Source organism: Pyrus communis, chromosome 2 (genome assembly GCF_963583255.1).
Source record: "Pyrus communis chromosome 2, drPyrComm1.1, whole genome shotgun sequence".
NCBI classification, from domain to species: Eukaryota; Viridiplantae; Streptophyta; class Magnoliopsida; order Rosales; family Rosaceae; genus Pyrus; species Pyrus communis.
The window spans coordinates 27,796,437-27,816,478 of NC_084804.1; the positions used below are offsets into that span (position 1 = coordinate 27,796,437).

Here is a 20,042-nt window from a genome sequence, read left to right on the forward strand (position 1 = left end):
CTTATTTGTTATTCTCTTATTTAAAAAAAAAAAAAAAAAAAAAAACCGTAATGGAGAAAATGGGAGTATGAAAATCACTTCTTGTAATTTTGTAAAAAGTGCTTTTTGTCATTTTAAAATCACAAATTACTTTGAAACACACTACGAAAGATTTGAGACTAAAAGATATGCCAAAATATTACATTTACACATAAGTTTTGGGGTGTTTTTAGCATTAGTCTTCTTAAAGATAAATGTTAAATCACAATTTACTATATTATCAAGGGAAGAGAGCATGATAGGCAAAGCAATATATTGTCGATTTTTCCTTGAATTTTTTGTCTACTACTGATTCTCGTGTATTTTTATTTAGCCAAGTTCCCTTGAACTATTATAATTCATATATGATCGAACACTTTCCTATAATGTCATGTTTACTCATATTACTCGTCCAAATGTCTTTTTTTTTTTTTTTTTTTTCTCTCTGAAAAAAGGGAACAATTGATGACAAGTTACAGTTATCCAATTATTTCGGATCTGGAGAGGCTATAGGAATTTTACCTTATCTAACTCATCAACTCGAAACATCGAATCCGAAATCTTTCACATTACGTCCAAAGGTCATTCGTCAGCCATTAATAATTGTGTCAATCAAAAGTCTTTGATATCAGTACACGCTAGAGAACCCAAACTATAGAGAAGAAAAAACTCAACTAATTTTCTACAAAAAGGTAATCAATTAAACTCAAAAGTGTTTTATTTTGAAACTTTTAATCTTTTAAACTGTAATAACAACAAGGGGTATGCTATCCACAAAGTCTTTATTAATTTCTGTTTTTTAATCTTCTTCAATTCATATGATCGATAATCAAAAATTAAAAATATGAGTGAAAAATAATAATAAATGTGAATATCACACCTCTAACAACAATGACAAGCTCGAGGACGCAAGACAAGAAATATAAAATAAAATCAAGTCATATTTTCCCCAAGAAGATCATGGCCAAGTAACGTTTTCTTTGTCTATGCTAAAATTTGACACGTAAAGGGCGTGATTCACACACCTTTTTTACTTCCAACATATTTTTTTTAATTTTTGATTGTCAGATCAGATGAATTAAAGAAAATTAAATGATAAAAATTAACAAGAAATGTGAGAAATAAAAAGAAATGTGTAAATAACACACTCCTTTCATAAAAGGTGAGATCACGCTTTTAAAGTGGGGGAGGCAAAGTAAGTATATCGATATCATTACATTCATGCCAAATGGTAGAAGATGGTCAGGTTAGATTTGGTTTGCCATGTATACATCCTTTCCTAAACATTAAGCGGAAATTAATTTCTTTCGGCAAAACATAAACTACAACTTTTTCCTTCTCCGTGCACCAAAAAGTTAAAATCTAATAAAATTCTACAATACGGGTGTGTACCGGTGTACATACTTTATGCTTTTCAAAAACGAATAAGGATCCTCTCCGGCTCTGGAAGATCAATTAATAATGTCCATTTATCGTACATTATGTTATTTTAAATTTTAATTAATTAATTATATATATATATTTTAGTCAAATTAAGACTTAAGTTTGGATTTCAATATAAAATTTGCAACGACGAAAGCTTAATAAAACAAAACCTTCTTCAACCTCATAGACCTAGTTGGCTGATGTGACCAAAACAGTTTCACAGGAAAAAGAGATGGTGTGAAATACGGATAACCTTGGAGCGAACTTGGAGACCAATTCAAGTATTCCAGCAAACTCTTTCTTATTGAAACTTCTTCCTTCAACCATATCCATCTTTAGGTCTGCTTGCGTCGCCAGAAAGATGACCTTTGATTCTTGAAGGAAAAAAATTTGTTTATCTAATATCGTTTGAGCAACATACATAAAGCATTTAATAATTAAAAGACGAAAGCTGGTTCATATGCACTCAAATAACAAATCTTTAACTATGAAATTCAACTCTACAAGAAAAGAGATGAATTTATTATTCCTTAGTAGAAACCTCTTTGTGTAAGCAAAGGCTATTCATCTAGAAGAGTACCTCTGTTCCTTTGCTACCTTTTGCTACTTGACTCCCTTAAATTTGGATGATGGAATAGAATCTCAAAAGTTCTCAAAAAGGAAACCTCTAATTTCTCCACACCAATGATATATGTGAAAAGGAGATGAGTGACATAGGGATGAGTTTGGCTAGAGTTATAAGGCCATCTCCAACCGAAGGCTGGCAAGAGGGCTCATTTTAGCCCTCTGGCCCTTTATGAAATTAATATTTTAATGAACAGTACAGGAACATATTTCTTACCATCTCCAACAGAAGACCATAGGGCTTGTTTTAGCCCTGTCACAAAAAATCGTCTCCAACCAAATGTCAAAGGGTTATCCGAATCGAGTTGTGTTGGCCGACACCTGGAAGGTGACGAAGCCATAAAGTGTGATAACGTAAAAATGTGAATAAATTAAAATCTAATTTGCCTAAGTACACGAGTGCAAGGTGAGCGGGACCCATTTCACACGTGATATAGAGCATAGGTATAGTACAGTAAGGTAAGATAATGATTATAGCATCATAAGGAGACATCTGTACTGAAAGGTGCCACAAATCTTCGTCGATACGGAACTTTACTGTTAGAACCTAAAGGGGTGCAAAAATAGAAAATGCGACCGAGTGAAACAAAACTTTTCAAACCAATTTCAATTACCAAAGGTAGTAGCCTCTCGTCGTAATACCTGTATAATTTCCTAGAAAATAACAGGCGTGACTATAACTCTAAAGTTTAATCAAAATAACAGTCACACAGTTATGCCGTGTCAAATATCTCAACAAGAATAAGTAACCCAGGTGAAATAAATCAATATGAAATGGTATGTCAGCCGGATTCACCTATTGTGGCCTATACAACTGAACCAATAGCTCATCAACATGCTAGCCGAAGTCACCTCACGTGACCTGTACGGCTTATCCATATCTCATCAATCAATGCTAGCACATAAGTCGGAGTCACCTATAGTGACCTGTACAACGTATCCATATCTCATCAATCAAGGCTAGCATATAAGTCAGGAGTCACCTATAATGACATGTACGACTTAATCTATAACTCATCAAACATGCCTGCACATGAGTCAGAACCACATCTCGTGGTCTGTACGACAGGATTGGGTGTAAGTAAGTACGCTTAAGTGCTACGATCACGTGAAGACTGTGCGAATAATCGCGGGTCACCTACAAGTCGGAACCACCTATAGTGGTCTGTACGACAGACTTGTGCACCTACCTTAAGTCCAAGCTGAACGTAAGGTGCGGGAGGTGAACACCACGTGAAAGACTGTGCCCTGACCAGGGGCTGGAGCAATAACACCGAGGTTCAGGTTTATGAGCTCTCAATGCATCTCAATTTAACATGTACAACTCATGGGCAACCTTTACGACAATGTCGGAGTTGCCTAACACATAAATGTAGTCATGCCATAACTCCATCAATTCTAGTAATACCATAAACTCACCTGAACTTACCTGGTGTCATGTGTTCACCTTTGCACTTCAAAGCATTCACAATAAATGTGTGCAGGTAATATACATATGGATATACCATGATGTAATCTAATACTCAACCATGTCATAGCATTTTCAATTATATACATATATATCAAATATGGCATAAAATGCATAAGCTGTAATGCCCTACTCCTAAACTATTTATTTTCGGGGATAATCATCGATGATAAGTCCAACTAGACACTAGTTTAATTAACTATCATTACTTATGTTTCCTTACTTTAATTTCTTCATTCTTCACACATTGATTTATAACCAACATTTAACCACCAACATAAGGCTAACTCTCACATTTTACATCAATGTCCCTCACATTGTTCAATTCCCCAAACAAAGCTGTTGTCTCAATTATTTAATCTCACTTCTTTTATGGCTGCATCTAACGTCTTGTTAGACTGCCTACATACCCTAAACAGAGATCAAGTCATTCGTAGTTTACGTTAGTACTTCAAAGCATTCATAGTAATCAGAAGCAATAATCAATTTATAGACGTTTGTGGAATTATCAATCATACACACACACACACACACACACGATAGAAAAGAAAAGACCCACTCACCTAAGGTCCACGCTACTACTCCCTGGCACGCATATCGAGACATCAAGAACCAATGTCGCCTAGAACAATTATCAAATCACGTCTCAGAGTTTTTACAGATAGAATACATAATTTACATAAAACATATCCCTACGTAATTCACTTCGGAATATCTGCATCACGGATTCCGATCCATTACTTCCAAAGATTCACATTATGTTCCTAGAACCACGTCCTAATGTTTCATTATGATCCAACGGTTAGATCTCCACCAATTGCCAAAACCAAGTGGCGGTCAACATTTTATTTTATGAACTTACAAATCCAATTCGGGAAGATCCGTACGTCGGATTCCTGATCTGTAAGTTTCTATGGTCCTCAAATATTACGTACTATACTATAATGTATTAAAGTTTGGTGACAATCGAACAGACAAATCATCGATTCTTATAAAGGTCAAGTGATGTGTCGTAATGAAACTAAGTTCCAACAATCAAACCACATCATATGGGTATCAATTATGGCATTAGAACATTTAATTGAACTTAAAAGGATATCGTCAGCCCACTGGCTAAGCCGTCGGCAGTCAGCTACCCCGACTTACCGGAAAATTCGACTATAGAAATGAAGATCTCAATGAGTATAGCAAGTTTTATACCTATGACCAAGTCCAATTTGGCCGGGAAAAGCCCCAAATTCACTTAAACCTACCGGAAACCCTAAGATGGGTGTTCTTCGATTCGACTTCCTCGATGTTCCAACGCCCCTACAACTGATTGGGTCTTGTTCCTAGGTCCAAGGGGAGTTGATTAAGAGTGGTGGTGGGTGGTGAAACTCGCCGGACCGGAGGAATCACCGTCCAGCACCTCCGATGCTCTGGTGAGGTTTTTCACGATTATGGTCCTTAAACCCTTCAATCTTGGGTGGAAATGGAAAAGGGAAAGTCACTGAGCGTTTTGCAAGTGTTGGATGGTAGCGGTTCAATAGAAAAAAATGGTGAAAATCGTCTGAGTTCGATCCGTTTGGGTGTGCGATTGCATTGCCCGACGGCAAGGTTTCTTTATTTATTTATTATTATTTTTTTTCTTTCCTTCTCCCTTCCTGATTGGTTCTCCTTTTCCTCCCTCTAAAAATCTGATTGGTCCTCTTTATTTTAACTAATTTAACCTTTAACCCACATGTGGAAATTAAATAACTCCCACAATATATAGTTTTACAACTTCAAACGTCTGTAACTATACCGATATAATCTGGACTCGCAAACAGCTTTCACCTATGCATTTGTACTTTCACCTATGCATTTGTACCGACAAATACTACACAAATGTGCTAAGTGAATAAGTCAAATGTTTCTCTACACGTTGGTCAAAGAAAGTCAAAACCTTCACCTCTAGGGCATTGCATAAATTCATTCTTTTAAAATTTATAAAATCGTAGAACTAGGGACCAGTTGTCACACCTAAGCCCTAAACTCTAAAGTGGGCTGGGCAAATGGAAAAGAACAAAAAAAAAAAAAAAAAAAAAACAAGAAGAAGAAATTAGGCTAGCTAGCGGTCTGGCTAGCTGGGTCATTTGGGCCAACCAGTTAGCCCTTTGGACCTTTTTTGTCCAGTGGGACCCACAAGCCCTTTAGCCTGACTCTCGGTTGGAGACGGTTTTCGGGCTACTTTCGACCCTCTGGTCCTCTGGACCCTTCAGTTGGAGTGGCCTAACACCCTTTATATAGTCCCTTTCCTTTAAGTGACTAAAGAAAAACAATTGTCACACTACAACTGAATAAAGACTATTCACGAGTTAGGGTACAAGTCATATTTTAGCTGTAGAAATAAATTCTATAACCAAGACACGATGAGGAAAAATTACAGTAAAATAATAATTTGTAGCAGAAACATAATACATCGTATAAAACTAGTTAGTAACTTTTACATAATAAACGCTTGAGTTTTCTACATAAAGTTTATTGAATAAGTAGTGGAATAACATTAGTGCATACATTAGTTCACAACAAAAAGTACCAACTAAATAATGGTTAGAATGTAACAATTTTTTAAATGCATAAAATATATGTAAAATGAGATGGATGAATGTACTCACTCCCTTCTAATCCCGGTGACACATATCTAAGCCACCCAAGCCTACACGTCCCATACCATACTTATATCACTTGGCTCTGAATACCTAAGAATATGAGTTAACACGTTCATCCCTTAAGTGCAATTTTTATAATTTAATTATCAACTTTCACCTTATTATATAGACACTTCCCCCGACACTCATTTATATACCCAAGCCCTTCCCCGACGCTTGACATAAACAAGGTTTCATTATTTCATAATCAACCAATTGTATATTCAAGCTTCCCTCGATACCTGACATAAAAAGGTTCATTATTTTATATTCAAAGCATTCTCTAGCCTTTGAATATCCTCACAACTCAAACACTACACAATTCGACATTTTTTCTTGCTTTGCCTTTGCATGAATGCTTATGTATATACAATGTAACATTATACAATCTACAACCCTAATCAAAATAGTTAGTAACCAAAATATATCATACTATCAGTAAATAAAATATCAATAATATCCAACAGTATAATTGAGAAATATTACTATTACCATTTCCATTTCCATTTGCTTGCATTGCCGTCCTCCTTTAAATGATAATAACCATTTTTTTATATTAAAATTTTAAATCATTATTCTCCTTTTTATTTTAAATGATAAGTTAATTTTAACTTTTCTTTTAGTAAACCCATTTCACTTTAGCTTCACTTTTATTTTAAATCAATTCCTTTCACAACACTCCCTGTTTCCTTTCTTCCACCCGTTTTTTTTTTCATGGCAATTAATGACCTTGAAACGTAAATTCATAAATACAAAATTTAAGTGGTTTGCCAATTCGGTTACGGCCACTGAGATGGTGTTTGTTTTTCTATTTCACTATGTATGGAGGATTTACAAATGAAAGCATTTTTGCTCACAACCATAATCTATGATGTATAATCATTGTCATGTCACGTGTCCTTTGACTTAACCTTCGTTAATTTTTTTTCAAAATTGAAAAAGTAACACTTAATATGAAAATTAACCAGAATTAGGTGAAAAAATGCGTGACAGATGATTAAGTGTATGGTGAACATACACCATAGTTATGGTGGGAGAATGGCTTTTCTTCCTTTTGTTGGGGTGGTGTTACTGTTGTTTTCTTGGTCTCCCATTCGTCCCATGGTTCACTTGGAGAAAAAAAAAATGAAATCTTCAATTAAGCATTCAATGCCACTTCCCATATCTTTTGCTACACTTGGACATCAAGCATTGGAAGTAATAGTAACCAATCAAGATTATAAACATGACAATGCATGTGGGCAAATACCCAATGGAGAGAGGATCCTCGCCGAATCCTCTTCATGAGGATCTCGGGGATCCTCCAATCACATCTATTCATCGTATATCGTGCGGCCAGTTTTTGTCAGGTACTGTTTATATTCAATTTTAAATAAAAAAAATTTACAATAATTTATGACTACACGATGTACGATGAACGAATGTAATTGGAGGATTCTCCTGGTACCCAAAGGCCACATCCATACTCTAAAACTTAAATAAACCCACCTCAACCTATCTAGAGTAGTGACTAACCCCTTCTCTTTATTCTCTATGGTTGTCTAAACGCCACCTTGTCTTTGTGAGAAAATCAAGCCAAACTCTAGTCATGACTGTCATATGATCTCATTTTAATCTTAGTTCTTCAATTCAAACGAAAAACATCTCTAATTAAGTATGAATATGAAATTAGTATTAGCTTGTTTTGAAATAATTTTGTAGCAAAAAGGATTTTACGTTGAGACTAGTGTACATATAAAAAATACGAGTTATGGTATAAACATATAGAAACCCAAAAATCATTACATTTGAATAAAGATAATTACTCACCCACATATATATACACAAACACACACTTTTTTTTTTTCGTTTTCTTTTTTGTTAAATACGGGGTATTACAAAGCGTGGCATTCTCTCACTATAGAGCCGGTCTCACACTACTGTTAGTTAGAATTTTGGGCTTGTAGTTTTAAGTTAAACCATTTAACTTGTTGTGCTTGATGGATCAAAGGCCCATTGGGCTATGAAGCCTGAAACTAACTTAAGGGCCAATAAGAACCTTTTCATATAATTATTTAACTTTTAGTTAGGTACAATCCATTAGGTTCTTAGTAAAGAGGCAATGTGTGATTGTGAACTGAAACTATTTTTTAATTCTTCCTTTAATGAAGATTAGCGAGTGCTAATCCTCAGGGCTTCCACAAGCCATGAGTGACACTTAATAGTATGTCACGACTATCCAAGCATAGCAGAACAAGCGAATAACCTATTCAATTGAAATTACAATGCAATACAGTAATTTTTCAAATTAATACTCTCGATCACATTGTTTGGTTGATAGTTTATTCATGTCTACTATCTATGTGATTCCCGTGAAAGCGATCTAGAACATACATCTTAAATCATATTCATGCACTCTAACTATAGACTCTTGAATCATATCATAGAGTATTCTTCATCGATAGTTGAAGGTCAGAGATCTTTTATTGTACACTTACATGCCTCTATGAATAAATGAGCGATCCTAACAATGTGCATAACAAACCTTAGGTTATGAAGCATGATATAATCAAAGATGTATCCACAAGGCAAACGTAGCATCTCAGATCAAATAACTACTTTGCTTTATCCCAACTAGTGAGTTCTCATATAGCATGAGTACGGGAACTGTTTTGTCTTGTTTAGTGAACTAACTCTTTATTGAGAAACTACATACTTGCGTTGTTGTCTTTCACACTAATAACTCAAGATTAGTCACTCTCTGAAGAGAGAAGACATAGTATGTTCTTGATCTTACTGGATTGTCAATGCTCAATTAGCAATTTTATGATCATGAACGAAAATGATATGTTTATGAAAACAAAAGGTCTCATGAATGTAACTTCCTTAGATTGCATAATCACTATTACATATTCCTTGAACTTATTGTTTTAGTTTTAGCGTATAACATCCCATAAGACGACTTTAAACAATAATTTTTGTTCTTATATTAAACTAAATGACTTTAATATGTTAAGTGTCCATAAAGTATCTTTTTAGAATGACTTTTGGTCGAGCCCACCGTTGGTGCTTACAAACGATTTAATAGTCACAAAGTTTTATGGCTGACCCACATTGTTACGGTTGGTTCAGTGTAAAGGTTTAGCTCACTGGCCCACCTCTTTAGTATAGATACTATCGTTTGTTCTAAAAAAAAAAAAAAAAAAGTATCACAAAATTTTGAGACTAGCATAACTTACTCACTGAGTATTAAAGCCAAATGAGAGCTCATAGTTCATAACCTTCAACTTTTTCAACAAATTGACAAATGATTTTTGAAACAGATAATCATAAAATTTGTGAAATGCAACTCTAAGTTGGGCAAATGCAGAAGAACAATAGAATCCAAATGGGGAAAATGCATGTGAGGATCCATTGGGCCATTAGATGTGACTATTACTTAATTGGCCCACTACTAATGTTAAGCCCATTGAGGCCACTAAATCCTAGTCATCCTTTTATTTATTTAAACTATATGCATCTGATGGAACTACAAATGAAAGTATAAAATGCTTTAATTTATCTTCTTCCCCTTTTATTTCTATTTCTCCCACTATTCTTTCTTTACGATTATGAATCCCATCGATGCAGCTCTACTGTTCGGCTACATTGTACTATGTCTATCAATTGATATTTCTTCCTCACTGATCATCATTCTTATGGAAATCCAAGAAACGTAGCCCGTTATGGCAAATTTTTGGTTTGAAATGGTTTTGTAGAAACTGAGCAGCAAGAGGAAAAGTATGATAAACAGATAGAGAGAGATTTGTGGAACCCATGTCTCTTTTCGTTATCATTTACAAATTATATAATACTTTGACATTGAGTGCAACAGTCCTAACTGTTGAAAAACACATTTGAAATATTCCATCAACATTGACCAAAAAAAAAAAAAAGAAAAAAAGAAAAATTCCATTAACAAATACTTGAATTTGAATAAATAAATAAATAGATTTCAAATGATTGTGGACTCTTGTTTAACACACCCCCGCAAACTGGGCATCAAAGGATGAACAAGTTCAGGTCGAAGTTGTGAATGATGTGCATTGAGCAGACCTTCAGTGAATAAATCCTTCGATTGATCCGCATAGGGCGAATATCGAACCTAATTAATGGTTTCCTAAAGCAACTTGCTCCAATACGAACTTATAATCAAGTTTGATGCGTAGAGCTTGAAGAGTCTTTCCTGCTATTTGGCCCGCAAACTTCTCCGGAGGTTTGTCACAGACGCGGGTATCTTCAATACGCCGTCCCAGACTTGATCCATGAAGGAGACTTCTTCGTCGCATGTAGCGATGGCACGATGGCCGGGTGATCATCTGGGAAAGGTTTTCATAGCAGTAGAGTAATCTAGTTGAGAAAAATAAGAGTTCATTCTTAACGAGAGCACCAATTCTTGGAACCAAATCAGCGCACTGCCGCAGGTGGTGAAGGCACAAATTCAAGCAAGCTACAAACAGATAATGACAGCGAGCAAGCCTAAGACCCAAGGGGTGTGTGTCGACCAAAGACTCTTGATGATCAAATTAGATAAGTGTATTTATACTATTGGGAGAGAGACTTTTTAGAATAGAATCTTTATTCTAAGTCGTGAGAATTCTAGAGGATATTTAGAAGTGGATACTGCACCCTCTTAGAGCAGTTCCACCCCTAACACAAATGCACCAGCATCCAGCGCATTTATCTACTCAGTAAACAGTGATAGAACCCAATGAATAGCAATAGGCCAAATGCATCTTCACCCCTAAAAAAATGCGCTGGCACAAAGTCTAAAAATGCACTGGCATAAACGATCTCCACCCCTACAAAATGCGTTGGCACCTAGCTCATTTAAAAATTTTTAAAATTTTTTATAAAAGAATAAATAAATAAAATAGTTTTAATTTCGGATAAGATTTTTAACCAATCTTGTCACGCCATGTGTCATTATCCGAACGTACTATTTTGTGAATAGATTTCCGCTAATATTTGCAACCAATCTCGATGTGCCACATGTCACTATTTGTTCACAATAATTTAGCCAAGATTACGATAAGATTTTCAACCAATCTTATTACCCCATGTATCATTATCCGAATGTACTATTTTGTGGATAGATTTTCGATAAGATTTTCAATCAATCTTGACGCGCCACATGTCACTTCTTGTTTGCAATAATTTAGCCAATATTTCGATAAGATTTTCAACCAATCACGTAGTGCCACGTGACATTGTCCAGAACCTCATCTTTTTTGTTTTTTTTTTTGTTTGTTGTTGTCCATATAAACCCTACATCTCTACATCCATCCTCACACCAAACTCAATCCTTCTTTTTAGCTCAGAATCCTTCTTCATCGTTTTCAAATCTTGAGTTTTTTTTTACAATGTCTTATTCAAAGAGAGTGCATAAACAATTTGAGGAGCAATAGAAAAGATTGTTGGCACAACAGGAAGAATTGATCAATCTCGAGGAAGGTGGAGGTGGAGATGAGGCTTTCGCAATGGAGGAGGTGGTCAACATTTGTCAAAACAGTGCCACATCCACATAGTGAAAAAGAAAAACACTTCGTAAAATGTCAAGATGGGTGTAGGAAGGATGTGGAGCGTTGTTATGGTTTCCTACAAGCTCGTTGGGCGATTGTCAGGTCTATTGCTAGAATGTTTGATGTCGAGGCTCTTCGATCCATCATGATGACGTGTATTATTCTCCACAACATGACTATGGAAGATGAGTATGATTATGATGCTATCGATGAATATGAGCCGAATCCGATGAATAACTCAAGAACACATATCTATTGTGCTCATGATTGGACCGAAGATCCCATGCAACATGAGCCGTTGGAACAGGATGGACGTGACAATGAATTGATCGTTCAGCGGTACACTTCAGTGCAAAAGCCATACTGGCACATAACCCGCCAGAATGACTTGATTGAGCACCAGTGGGGATTGCAAGAAGGTGAAGATAATTAAAATGAGCTTGTGGTTGAAGAATAAAGTGTAATTTTTTTAAGTTTATGTAATTTTATTTGGTGTGTTTTATTTATTTTTTATTTTTAATTTGGTGAGGTTTTGTAATCTTATTTGATGTGTTTAAATAAAATACAAAAAATAAATTTGAAATTGCATAAAGTTCTAAAAATAAATAAGAAATTACATAAAGTACTAATAATAAATAAGAAATTACACAAAGTACTAATAATAAATAAGAAATTACATCTATAAGTAAAAATAAATAAGAAATTACATAAAGTACTAAAAATAAAGACGAAATTACATAAAAATTACATAAGAAATTAAATAAAGTACTACAAATAAATATGAAATTATACAAAGGCTCTGGGGCTAGGATATGTGGTGCTAGGATCTTCGTTGCTAGGATTTGTGTAGCTCTAACCCTCTCGACTTGTTTCCGCATCTCTTGCACGCCTCCTTCACACGACGTCTCTTTTTTCCGATGTCCAATCCGAAGACAGTCTTACTAGAGACTTGTTCATAATGTCACGATCTGATTGAGCTATCTTTGCTTCTCTAAGCATCTCATTTTCTTGATTAAGTGCTTCTCTAATCATCTCGTTCTCTCGATTAACTATTTCTCTTTGCCTCTCAGCCGTCGCATCACGTTTCTCAGTAGTTGCTAATATTGCTGCCATAGCAGCACATTTTTCCTCATCTTTAGCCGCTTCCCGCGCCATGTTCAATTCACCTTAGCGAGCAAGTTCCTCCATATATTTAGTGTTGTCATTTTTGGAAGAACTACCTTTTTTCTTTGATGCCTTTTTACCTTGAGGCCTAAGGGACTGACGAGTTGGTTGGGTGTCCGGCACTTCTTCAGTCGTCCCTTCCATGTCTTCAAATGTGTCACCTTCTTGTTCAGTCGTTTCTGCTTCTGGCGAATTGTGTAGACCCATGCCATGCATGACAACTTCTGGACCAGTTGCCACAATTTTGTATCTGGGGCAATCTTTGACAATTTGCCAACATTCCCATTTGTTGAATGATTTGTTGTGGTTCTTCGCATTGTAGAAAGCTTGTGCTTGTAGTGTCCATAAATGTGGGATAAGACAGTATTATAAAATGTGGGTGTAACACAAATAAATAAATTAAAATATTGATGTGGGTGGAATACATATAAATGAATAAAAATATTGTCACCTGATCCGCTAAACTTGTCTCACTACGCAGATTAACAGAAGCATGAGAGATGGCGTTTTTCCAACAAGTAAAGGATGTGTTGAGTTTTTTCCAACGACCTTGAAGACCTTGACTACTTCTGGTGTCTTTTCCATGTACATCGCAAAACATTTTCGTAATTTTACTCCACATTTCTCGCTTATCCATCTCATTACCCGTAATCGGGTCATGAGTTGTGTGAACCCAACATTCACACAACGTAACATCTTCAATGAGCTTCCACAAAGTCATTTTTTTCTCTCAAAGTATAGAAAATATTGCAATGTAGAAAGTGTAGAAAATATTGAAATGTGTAAGGTGGAAGATGAGGGTTAGGTATTTCTAGAAAAAAAAATTATTTTTTTTTAAAAAATTTTGTTTTTTTTTCATAAATTTTAATTTAGTTAATTAATCTGGACCGTTGGATTTGAAAAATATTCAAATCCAACAGCCTAGCTATAAGGTGCCACGTGGCCAACGGTCATAATTCTGACCGTTGGGCCTTTTTTATTATTATTTTTAATTGTTGGGGGAAAAACATGGACTGTTGATATGTGATCGGACGGTCCAGATCAAAACTGAAATTCAATTTTTTTTACTGTTGGAAATCCAACGGCGTAGGTCGGGCCACGTGGCCTTCCCGGTTAAGGTTTGAGTGCGTTGCGCATGTGAGCCCCCGTCTGCAAACTTGTCGGCCACTCATGTCCACGTGCGCCTGTATTGCATGCGCCTAACACAAAGATAATTTGAATTGCCCTCTGACACCACATTGGCGTCAGCATGGCGTCAAATGGTCCGGTCCCAAGGTTTGTCAATTTTGGGCTGGCCTGGAGACCAGCTTGGGCTAGAGAGACTTCCCTAGGTGTAGGGCCATTTTTCTGGCTGTGTGCCGGCCTATCCCAGCCCCGGTGGAAGTGCTCTTAGGAGTTGTGATTATATGCGGTGCACACAAATTCCTAGAAAATAGGAACTCCAAGACTTATGAGGAATCTCATTATATCCATATTCGGATCAAATCACGTGTCTTACGTAACAATGGTCATTCCAACGGAGTTGCTCAGACTTCGCTTATTGCCTCGAAACAGGGTGATGGTGGCATCGCTGCTCCGTTTTATCTTGTTCTACACAGAGCTAGTGAGTTCATGACCAGAATTCTGAGGTAACGGTATATAGATCAACTTTACTCCAGTCTTAAAAAATCATGGTCTCTCACAACCCTTAGCTCCCCTCTCTTTTTGACAAAAACATACCTAGTGAACAAAAAATATTTAAAGGTATAGGATTATCGGGGTACTATGACTGAGCTTTGATCCACCTGAAATCGACTCCTTATACCCTTCACTGACTACCTCTTTCTGCCTCTTTTTTCCTCTCTCAAGCATGAATTAAACCCTTATCTTGATCTCTCTCTTCAACAAAAACACACCCGCTGAAAAAGAACAAAAAGAAAAAAAAAAAAAAAGAAAAAAGGAGAGTATGAATACACCGCATCAAAAAGATTCAGTTCTACTCGTGAGCTTGTCAGCTCACAATTGTTGAATCGCAAGATCCACACCCAAAGTGTGCGCACCTTAGAGACGCTCATAAGGGATTAATATACAACCCCAAACGAAGCAATAGTAGGTCCAACACGTCGCACTAATTATTATTATTTTTTCTTTAACATTTAAGAATTTGCGTACTAGAGGGATGCAAGAGTATAATTGTTGATGAACTTCACCATTATAAGTTTGACATGTCTCATTATAGTGTATGTAAGTGGAATCTCAGTTAACATGAGAATTTTAAATTTAACATAAAAATGCTATTCTTACTAATTTTTTGTACCATGTCTCTAACAGAGATAGGACTCATATGCGTTGACGAATCTTCTATAAGAAAAATAGTAAAAATGATTGTAAATATAACATTACTTATTTAACGTATCATGATAACTAAAAGAGAGGGCGGGGGTTTCTTATTGAAGCGGTATTCTAATACCACATATATTCTGGAAAGCACGATTCAAACTTGAGTCTACGTCCACACATGATTTGTACACTTTCCACAATGAGTGGAGCAAAAACAAAAGGGAAATTTTGTTTAAACCCATTTAACCTCTTTTTACACCCAACTTAAATTTTAAATGTTAATTGTCTATTTATCCTATTGCATAATTACTAGTAAGTACACAATGAAATTAATAATAAAACTCAAATTTATCAATAAACCCAAATACTATAATTAAACCCTACGATCACTCTTTGTTTATCCTACGTTCATTCTTGCAAATAACATCTCATTTGATTTTCATTGCTACCAAATATCACAGTAGTTTTCCTAACAGGGCATAATTGCCCTTTTACTTAGGGAATTACCATTACAAACACACCCAACGACATTATTTATAGGGATGTGCTATCCACACACCATTTTTTACTTCTCACACACCCCTTGTTAATTTATGTATGTTGATCTTCTTCAATTCATCTAATCCGACAACTGAAAACTAAAAAGGTGTGGGAGAAGTAAAAAGAGGTGTGTGGATATCATACCCCTATTTATAAACAACTTTGATTATGCAAAAACTACTACTTGCTAACCCTGTTTTGTGGAGATGTAATGGACATGAACACAGGAATGAAAAAATAGGCAGCTAAAAATGAGAGAGCTTTGATTATGCAAATACTACTACTTGCTAACCCTGGTTTCTGAATGTCTCTAGGTCATAATGCGCCTATTCAGACCCCGTAAAACGACATTACTTTTTGTTATATGTGATAAAACAAATGTATGAGCATACTTCATGTGCATATTAACAAGATCTGTCTAATTAAGTTGTCCCCGTGAAATGATTTTCTTGTTGCGTATTAATACTTTCTTGCTTGTGGCTGCTCGTTTATACCCCTTTTGAATATCTGGAACCTGTACTAAGGGAAGATAAACAGAAGGTAATTTTTTCTTCAGCTCTATGTTGCTTTTATACTTTATTCCTTTTCCCATACATCTCTAAGTATTGTAAATTCTGTAGATATGAGATGAAGTATCGAAGCCCCAAGCCCATAAAAGTACCCCCTTGAGCGAATATTTTATTGTGAGATCTCTTATATTCTTCTCTACTCTCTGGTCATGTTTGCTTTGTATAATGTTTTTATTAGTCAAAGCCTATTGTCTCTGGTACATCTTTTTCTAATATGAAGGTAGAAGTAGTTGCTTTGTTCAGTTACGAAGAGAAGGAGGAGAAGTTTAATGAGGAGGTAACCCCTTTATTGTCAGAAGTCAAGTGGCACAACGGCAGCTTCTGAGTTAAAAATCCAATGGATGTAAAAATAAATCCATATATTGAATTGGATTTATGGAGGTATATTAGGTATTATATTTGGGTTTAAAGAAATATTAATAGTTTAGTTAAAAATTAAATAAATGCAAAGAGTAAGTTGGGTGTATAAATAGGTTAGATGAGTTTAAATAAAATTTCTCAAAACAAAATTCAAGATAAAATAATAATATGTATTTGAGCAGGTTTCAGAGAATACTGGTCAACATGAAGGGAATTAATTTAGAATGGAATTCATTGGATATCCTCAAAAGTCAAAATGGACGGTTGATGAATTTATTCATATTTGATATTAATTACCCGTAATGGGAAGTTTAAATTTTGCATTAATGACAATGGACACGTGTCGAGTTGGTTGTAGAAATTAAATATCACCAGGATTCTTCTTACCATGCAAAATTTGATGTTTTGAGAGTCATCAACTGGTTGGCTAATCCAATTCAAACCTACCACTCATGAGTCCAAAACCAAATCTGATTAATTTGGATAAATCCTAACCTAATCCTCTATTGGTATCTGTAAAGGAAACGGATAAATTCTGACCAAAAACCATTACCTGCCATGGGCCAATGGGTACAATCCATCCATTATAAATATAAGTAGCAATTAACACGAATTTCTAAGATCTAATTGTTTTCTACATACACTGCATGGTTCCAAATTCCAATAGACATCTCTACCTATTTATCTCTCTTCCTCTCTTTGGGACTGAGCTCTATCTTCATCTCTCTCTATTTCTCACTAGCTTGCACTCATGATCGAGATGGCTGCCCGGACAGCGGAAGAGAACGCCGTCACCGGTGGACCACAGAACACGAGGATTGAAGATTTTGATCATCCAAAGAAGCCCAAGACTAGCAAGTTTGCTATTGCCTGTGCTCTCTTGGCTTGCACAACTTCAATCTTATTGGGTTTTGGTAATTCTCCATTTTTTTTTTATTCGAATTCTCCTTGCAGTTTCATCAGTTTCCAAAATTTCTTAAAAGTGATCAACGTTTGGAGAGCGTAACGGATTAATTTCAGAAACATGAAAAAAAAAAAAAAATTAGGAAATAAACTTTTTCGAAATATTGTTCCTCCTCCAAAATAATTATCATACACTTGTCTTGATATATATGTTTTTAAATTTACATTGATTCAATTCTCTTATGATTTTATATTGTTTGTTAATTTTATTTACAGATATTGGTGTAATGAGTGGGGCATCACTCTTCATTAAAGAAAATCTTAAAATCAGTGACGTTCAAGTCGAAGTGCTTGCCGGTACTCTAAACATCTACTCCCTCCTCGGTTCAGCCTTGGCCGGGAGAACCTCCGACTGGATTGGCCGCAAGTATACCATTGTCCTCGCCGGGGTCATCTTCTTGGTTGGAGCTCTCCTAATGGGATTCGCTACCAACTACGCCTTCCTCATGGTTGGTCGGTTTGTTGCCGGAGTCGGTGTTGGCTATGGTATGATGATTGCTCCTGTCTACACTGCCGAGATCTCTCCAGCGTCATTCCGTGGCTTCCTCACATCTTTCCCAGAGGTTTGTTTCGATTGTTGGTTTTGTTTTTTTTTTTTTTTTTTTTTTTTTTTTTTGTTTACATGGTTATTTTATCTTCTTATACAATGCACGATTATCATAAGATTCATGTGAAACAACATACTTCTGATGAATATGATGCCAAATCCATAGCCTTTGTTTGATTTGAATTTGTAACTTTGTCAGCGGATGAGAAACTTTTTGACAATTTTGATGTCACACCTAAAGGAAAATATATTATTTTTATTTGTTTTTGAGTTATCTTTATGGGTGTTTCCTCGTACCCACGACTGAATAGCTTTTTGTTTAGTAATATTTTTCAAATGTTCGAAGATATCTTAAATTTGTTCAAAAAAAAAAATCATGAATTTGCCTGTGAGGCTTGAAATTGATTTGCTCTATTTATTTGCTGCAGATTAATTTTCAAAAACCAAAAATGTTTGAAGAATTTTATAAATTTTTTTGGACCGTAAAATTTATTTTAATTGTCTTGAATCTTTATATGTAGGTGTTTGTCAATGTTGGCATATTACTGGGGTACATAGCCAACTATGCCTTTGCCAAGCTCCCGCTTCACTTGGGCTGGCGGTTCATGCTCGGAGTTGGCGGAGTTCCAGCTATTTTTCTCACCATCGGCGTCCTATTCATGCCCGAGTCTCCTCGGTGGCTGGTTATGCAAGGACGACTCGGAGACGCCAGAAAAGTCCTCCAAAGAACTTCAGAGTCCAAGGAGGAGTGTCAGCTCAGATTAGACGACATTAAAGAAGCCGCAGGAATCCCACCACACTTAAACGATGACATCGTTCAGGTCACCAAACGCAGCCGCGGTGAAGGCGTATGGAAAGAACTGATCCTTCATCCTACCCCAGCCGTTCGCCATATCTTAATCGCAGCCATCGGTATCCACATCTTAGAACAAGCGTCCGGTATAGACACTGTCGTTCTGTACAGCCCGAGGATCTTTGAGAAGGCAGGTATCACCTCCGCCAATCACAAACTACTCGCCACCATTGCTGTTGGAGGCACCAAGACCGTTTTCATCTTGGTCGCCACATTTTTCCTAGACAAGTTCGGACGGCGTCCGTTGCTACTGACCAGCGTGGGCGGAATGATCTTTTCCCTCTTGTTTCTCGGTGTTGGCCTTACGATCGTCGATCATCACAAAGGTTCAGTCCCCTGGGCCGTCGGATTGTGCATGGCCATGGTATATTTCAATGTGGCATTTTTCTCAATAGGACTAGGGCCCATCACGTGGGTCTATAGCTCCGAGATATTCCCCTTGAAGCTACGCGCTCAAGGAGTAAGTATCGGTGTGGCTTGTAATAGGGTGACAAGTGGGATCGTCTCTATGACATTTATTTCATTGTACAAGGCCATCACGATTGGCGGGGCCTTCTTTCTTTACGCAGGAATTTCTGCTGCCGCTTGGGTGTTCTTTTATACGATGCTGCCCGAAACCCAGGGAAGAACCCTAGAAGATATGGAGGTCCTGTTTGGTAAATACCACAGGTGGAGAAAAGCCAATGCAATGCTCAAGGAGAGGAAGCAAGTCGACGGTGACGGCAAAAACAATGGCTAAGTTCGCTAGGAATAATAAGGGCAAAATATTTATTAGGGTTTGGTAGTAGCATTTGGCTTTTTGGTCGAATGAAGTATCGGATGCGTCAGTTGTGTGTGTAACTGCTGCGTACAAAGCATTCTTCTTACTTGTTTTTTTTCTTTTGGGAACATCTCCTATGCAATGAAGGAAATAAATTTAAGACGGGATTAGATATATTTATTTTTTGAAAGAATCTTTTAATTTGCTTCCCGTTTGTATTTTT

At 36.3% G+C, this 20,042-nt stretch overlaps 1 protein-coding gene across 1 annotated transcript; it reads left to right on the forward strand.

Moving 5' to 3' along the window:
• Positions 1-17,335: 17,335 nt before the first annotated feature.
• Positions 17,336-19,979, forward strand: LOC137726399 (putative polyol transporter 1). The gene is made up of 3 exons (XM_068465325.1): positions 17,336-17,610; positions 17,876-18,222; positions 18,728-19,979. The coding sequence occupies exons 1-3, from the start codon at positions 17,448-17,450 to the stop codon at positions 19,796-19,798; spliced, it is 1,581 nt and encodes a 526-aa protein (XP_068321426.1). The 5' UTR covers positions 17,336-17,447; the 3' UTR covers positions 19,799-19,979.
• The last annotated feature ends 63 nt before the right edge of the window (positions 19,980-20,042 follow it).

What these genes read in the sequence shown, in the direction of transcription:
- LOC137726399 (XM_068465325.1), top strand. Translation starts at nt 17,448, where the DNA reads ATGATCGAGATGGCTGCCCGGACAGCGGAAGAGAACGCCGTCACCGGT. An exon ending in TTCAATCTTATTGGGTTTTG is followed by an intron (nt 17,611 to 17,875) that starts GTAATTCTCCAT and finishes TTTTATTTACAG; the next exon opens with ATATTGGTGTAATGAGTGGG. An exon ending in TCCTCACATCTTTCCCAGAG is followed by an intron (nt 18,223 to 18,727) that starts GTTTGTTTCGAT and finishes CTTTATATGTAG; the next exon opens with GTGTTTGTCAATGTTGGCAT.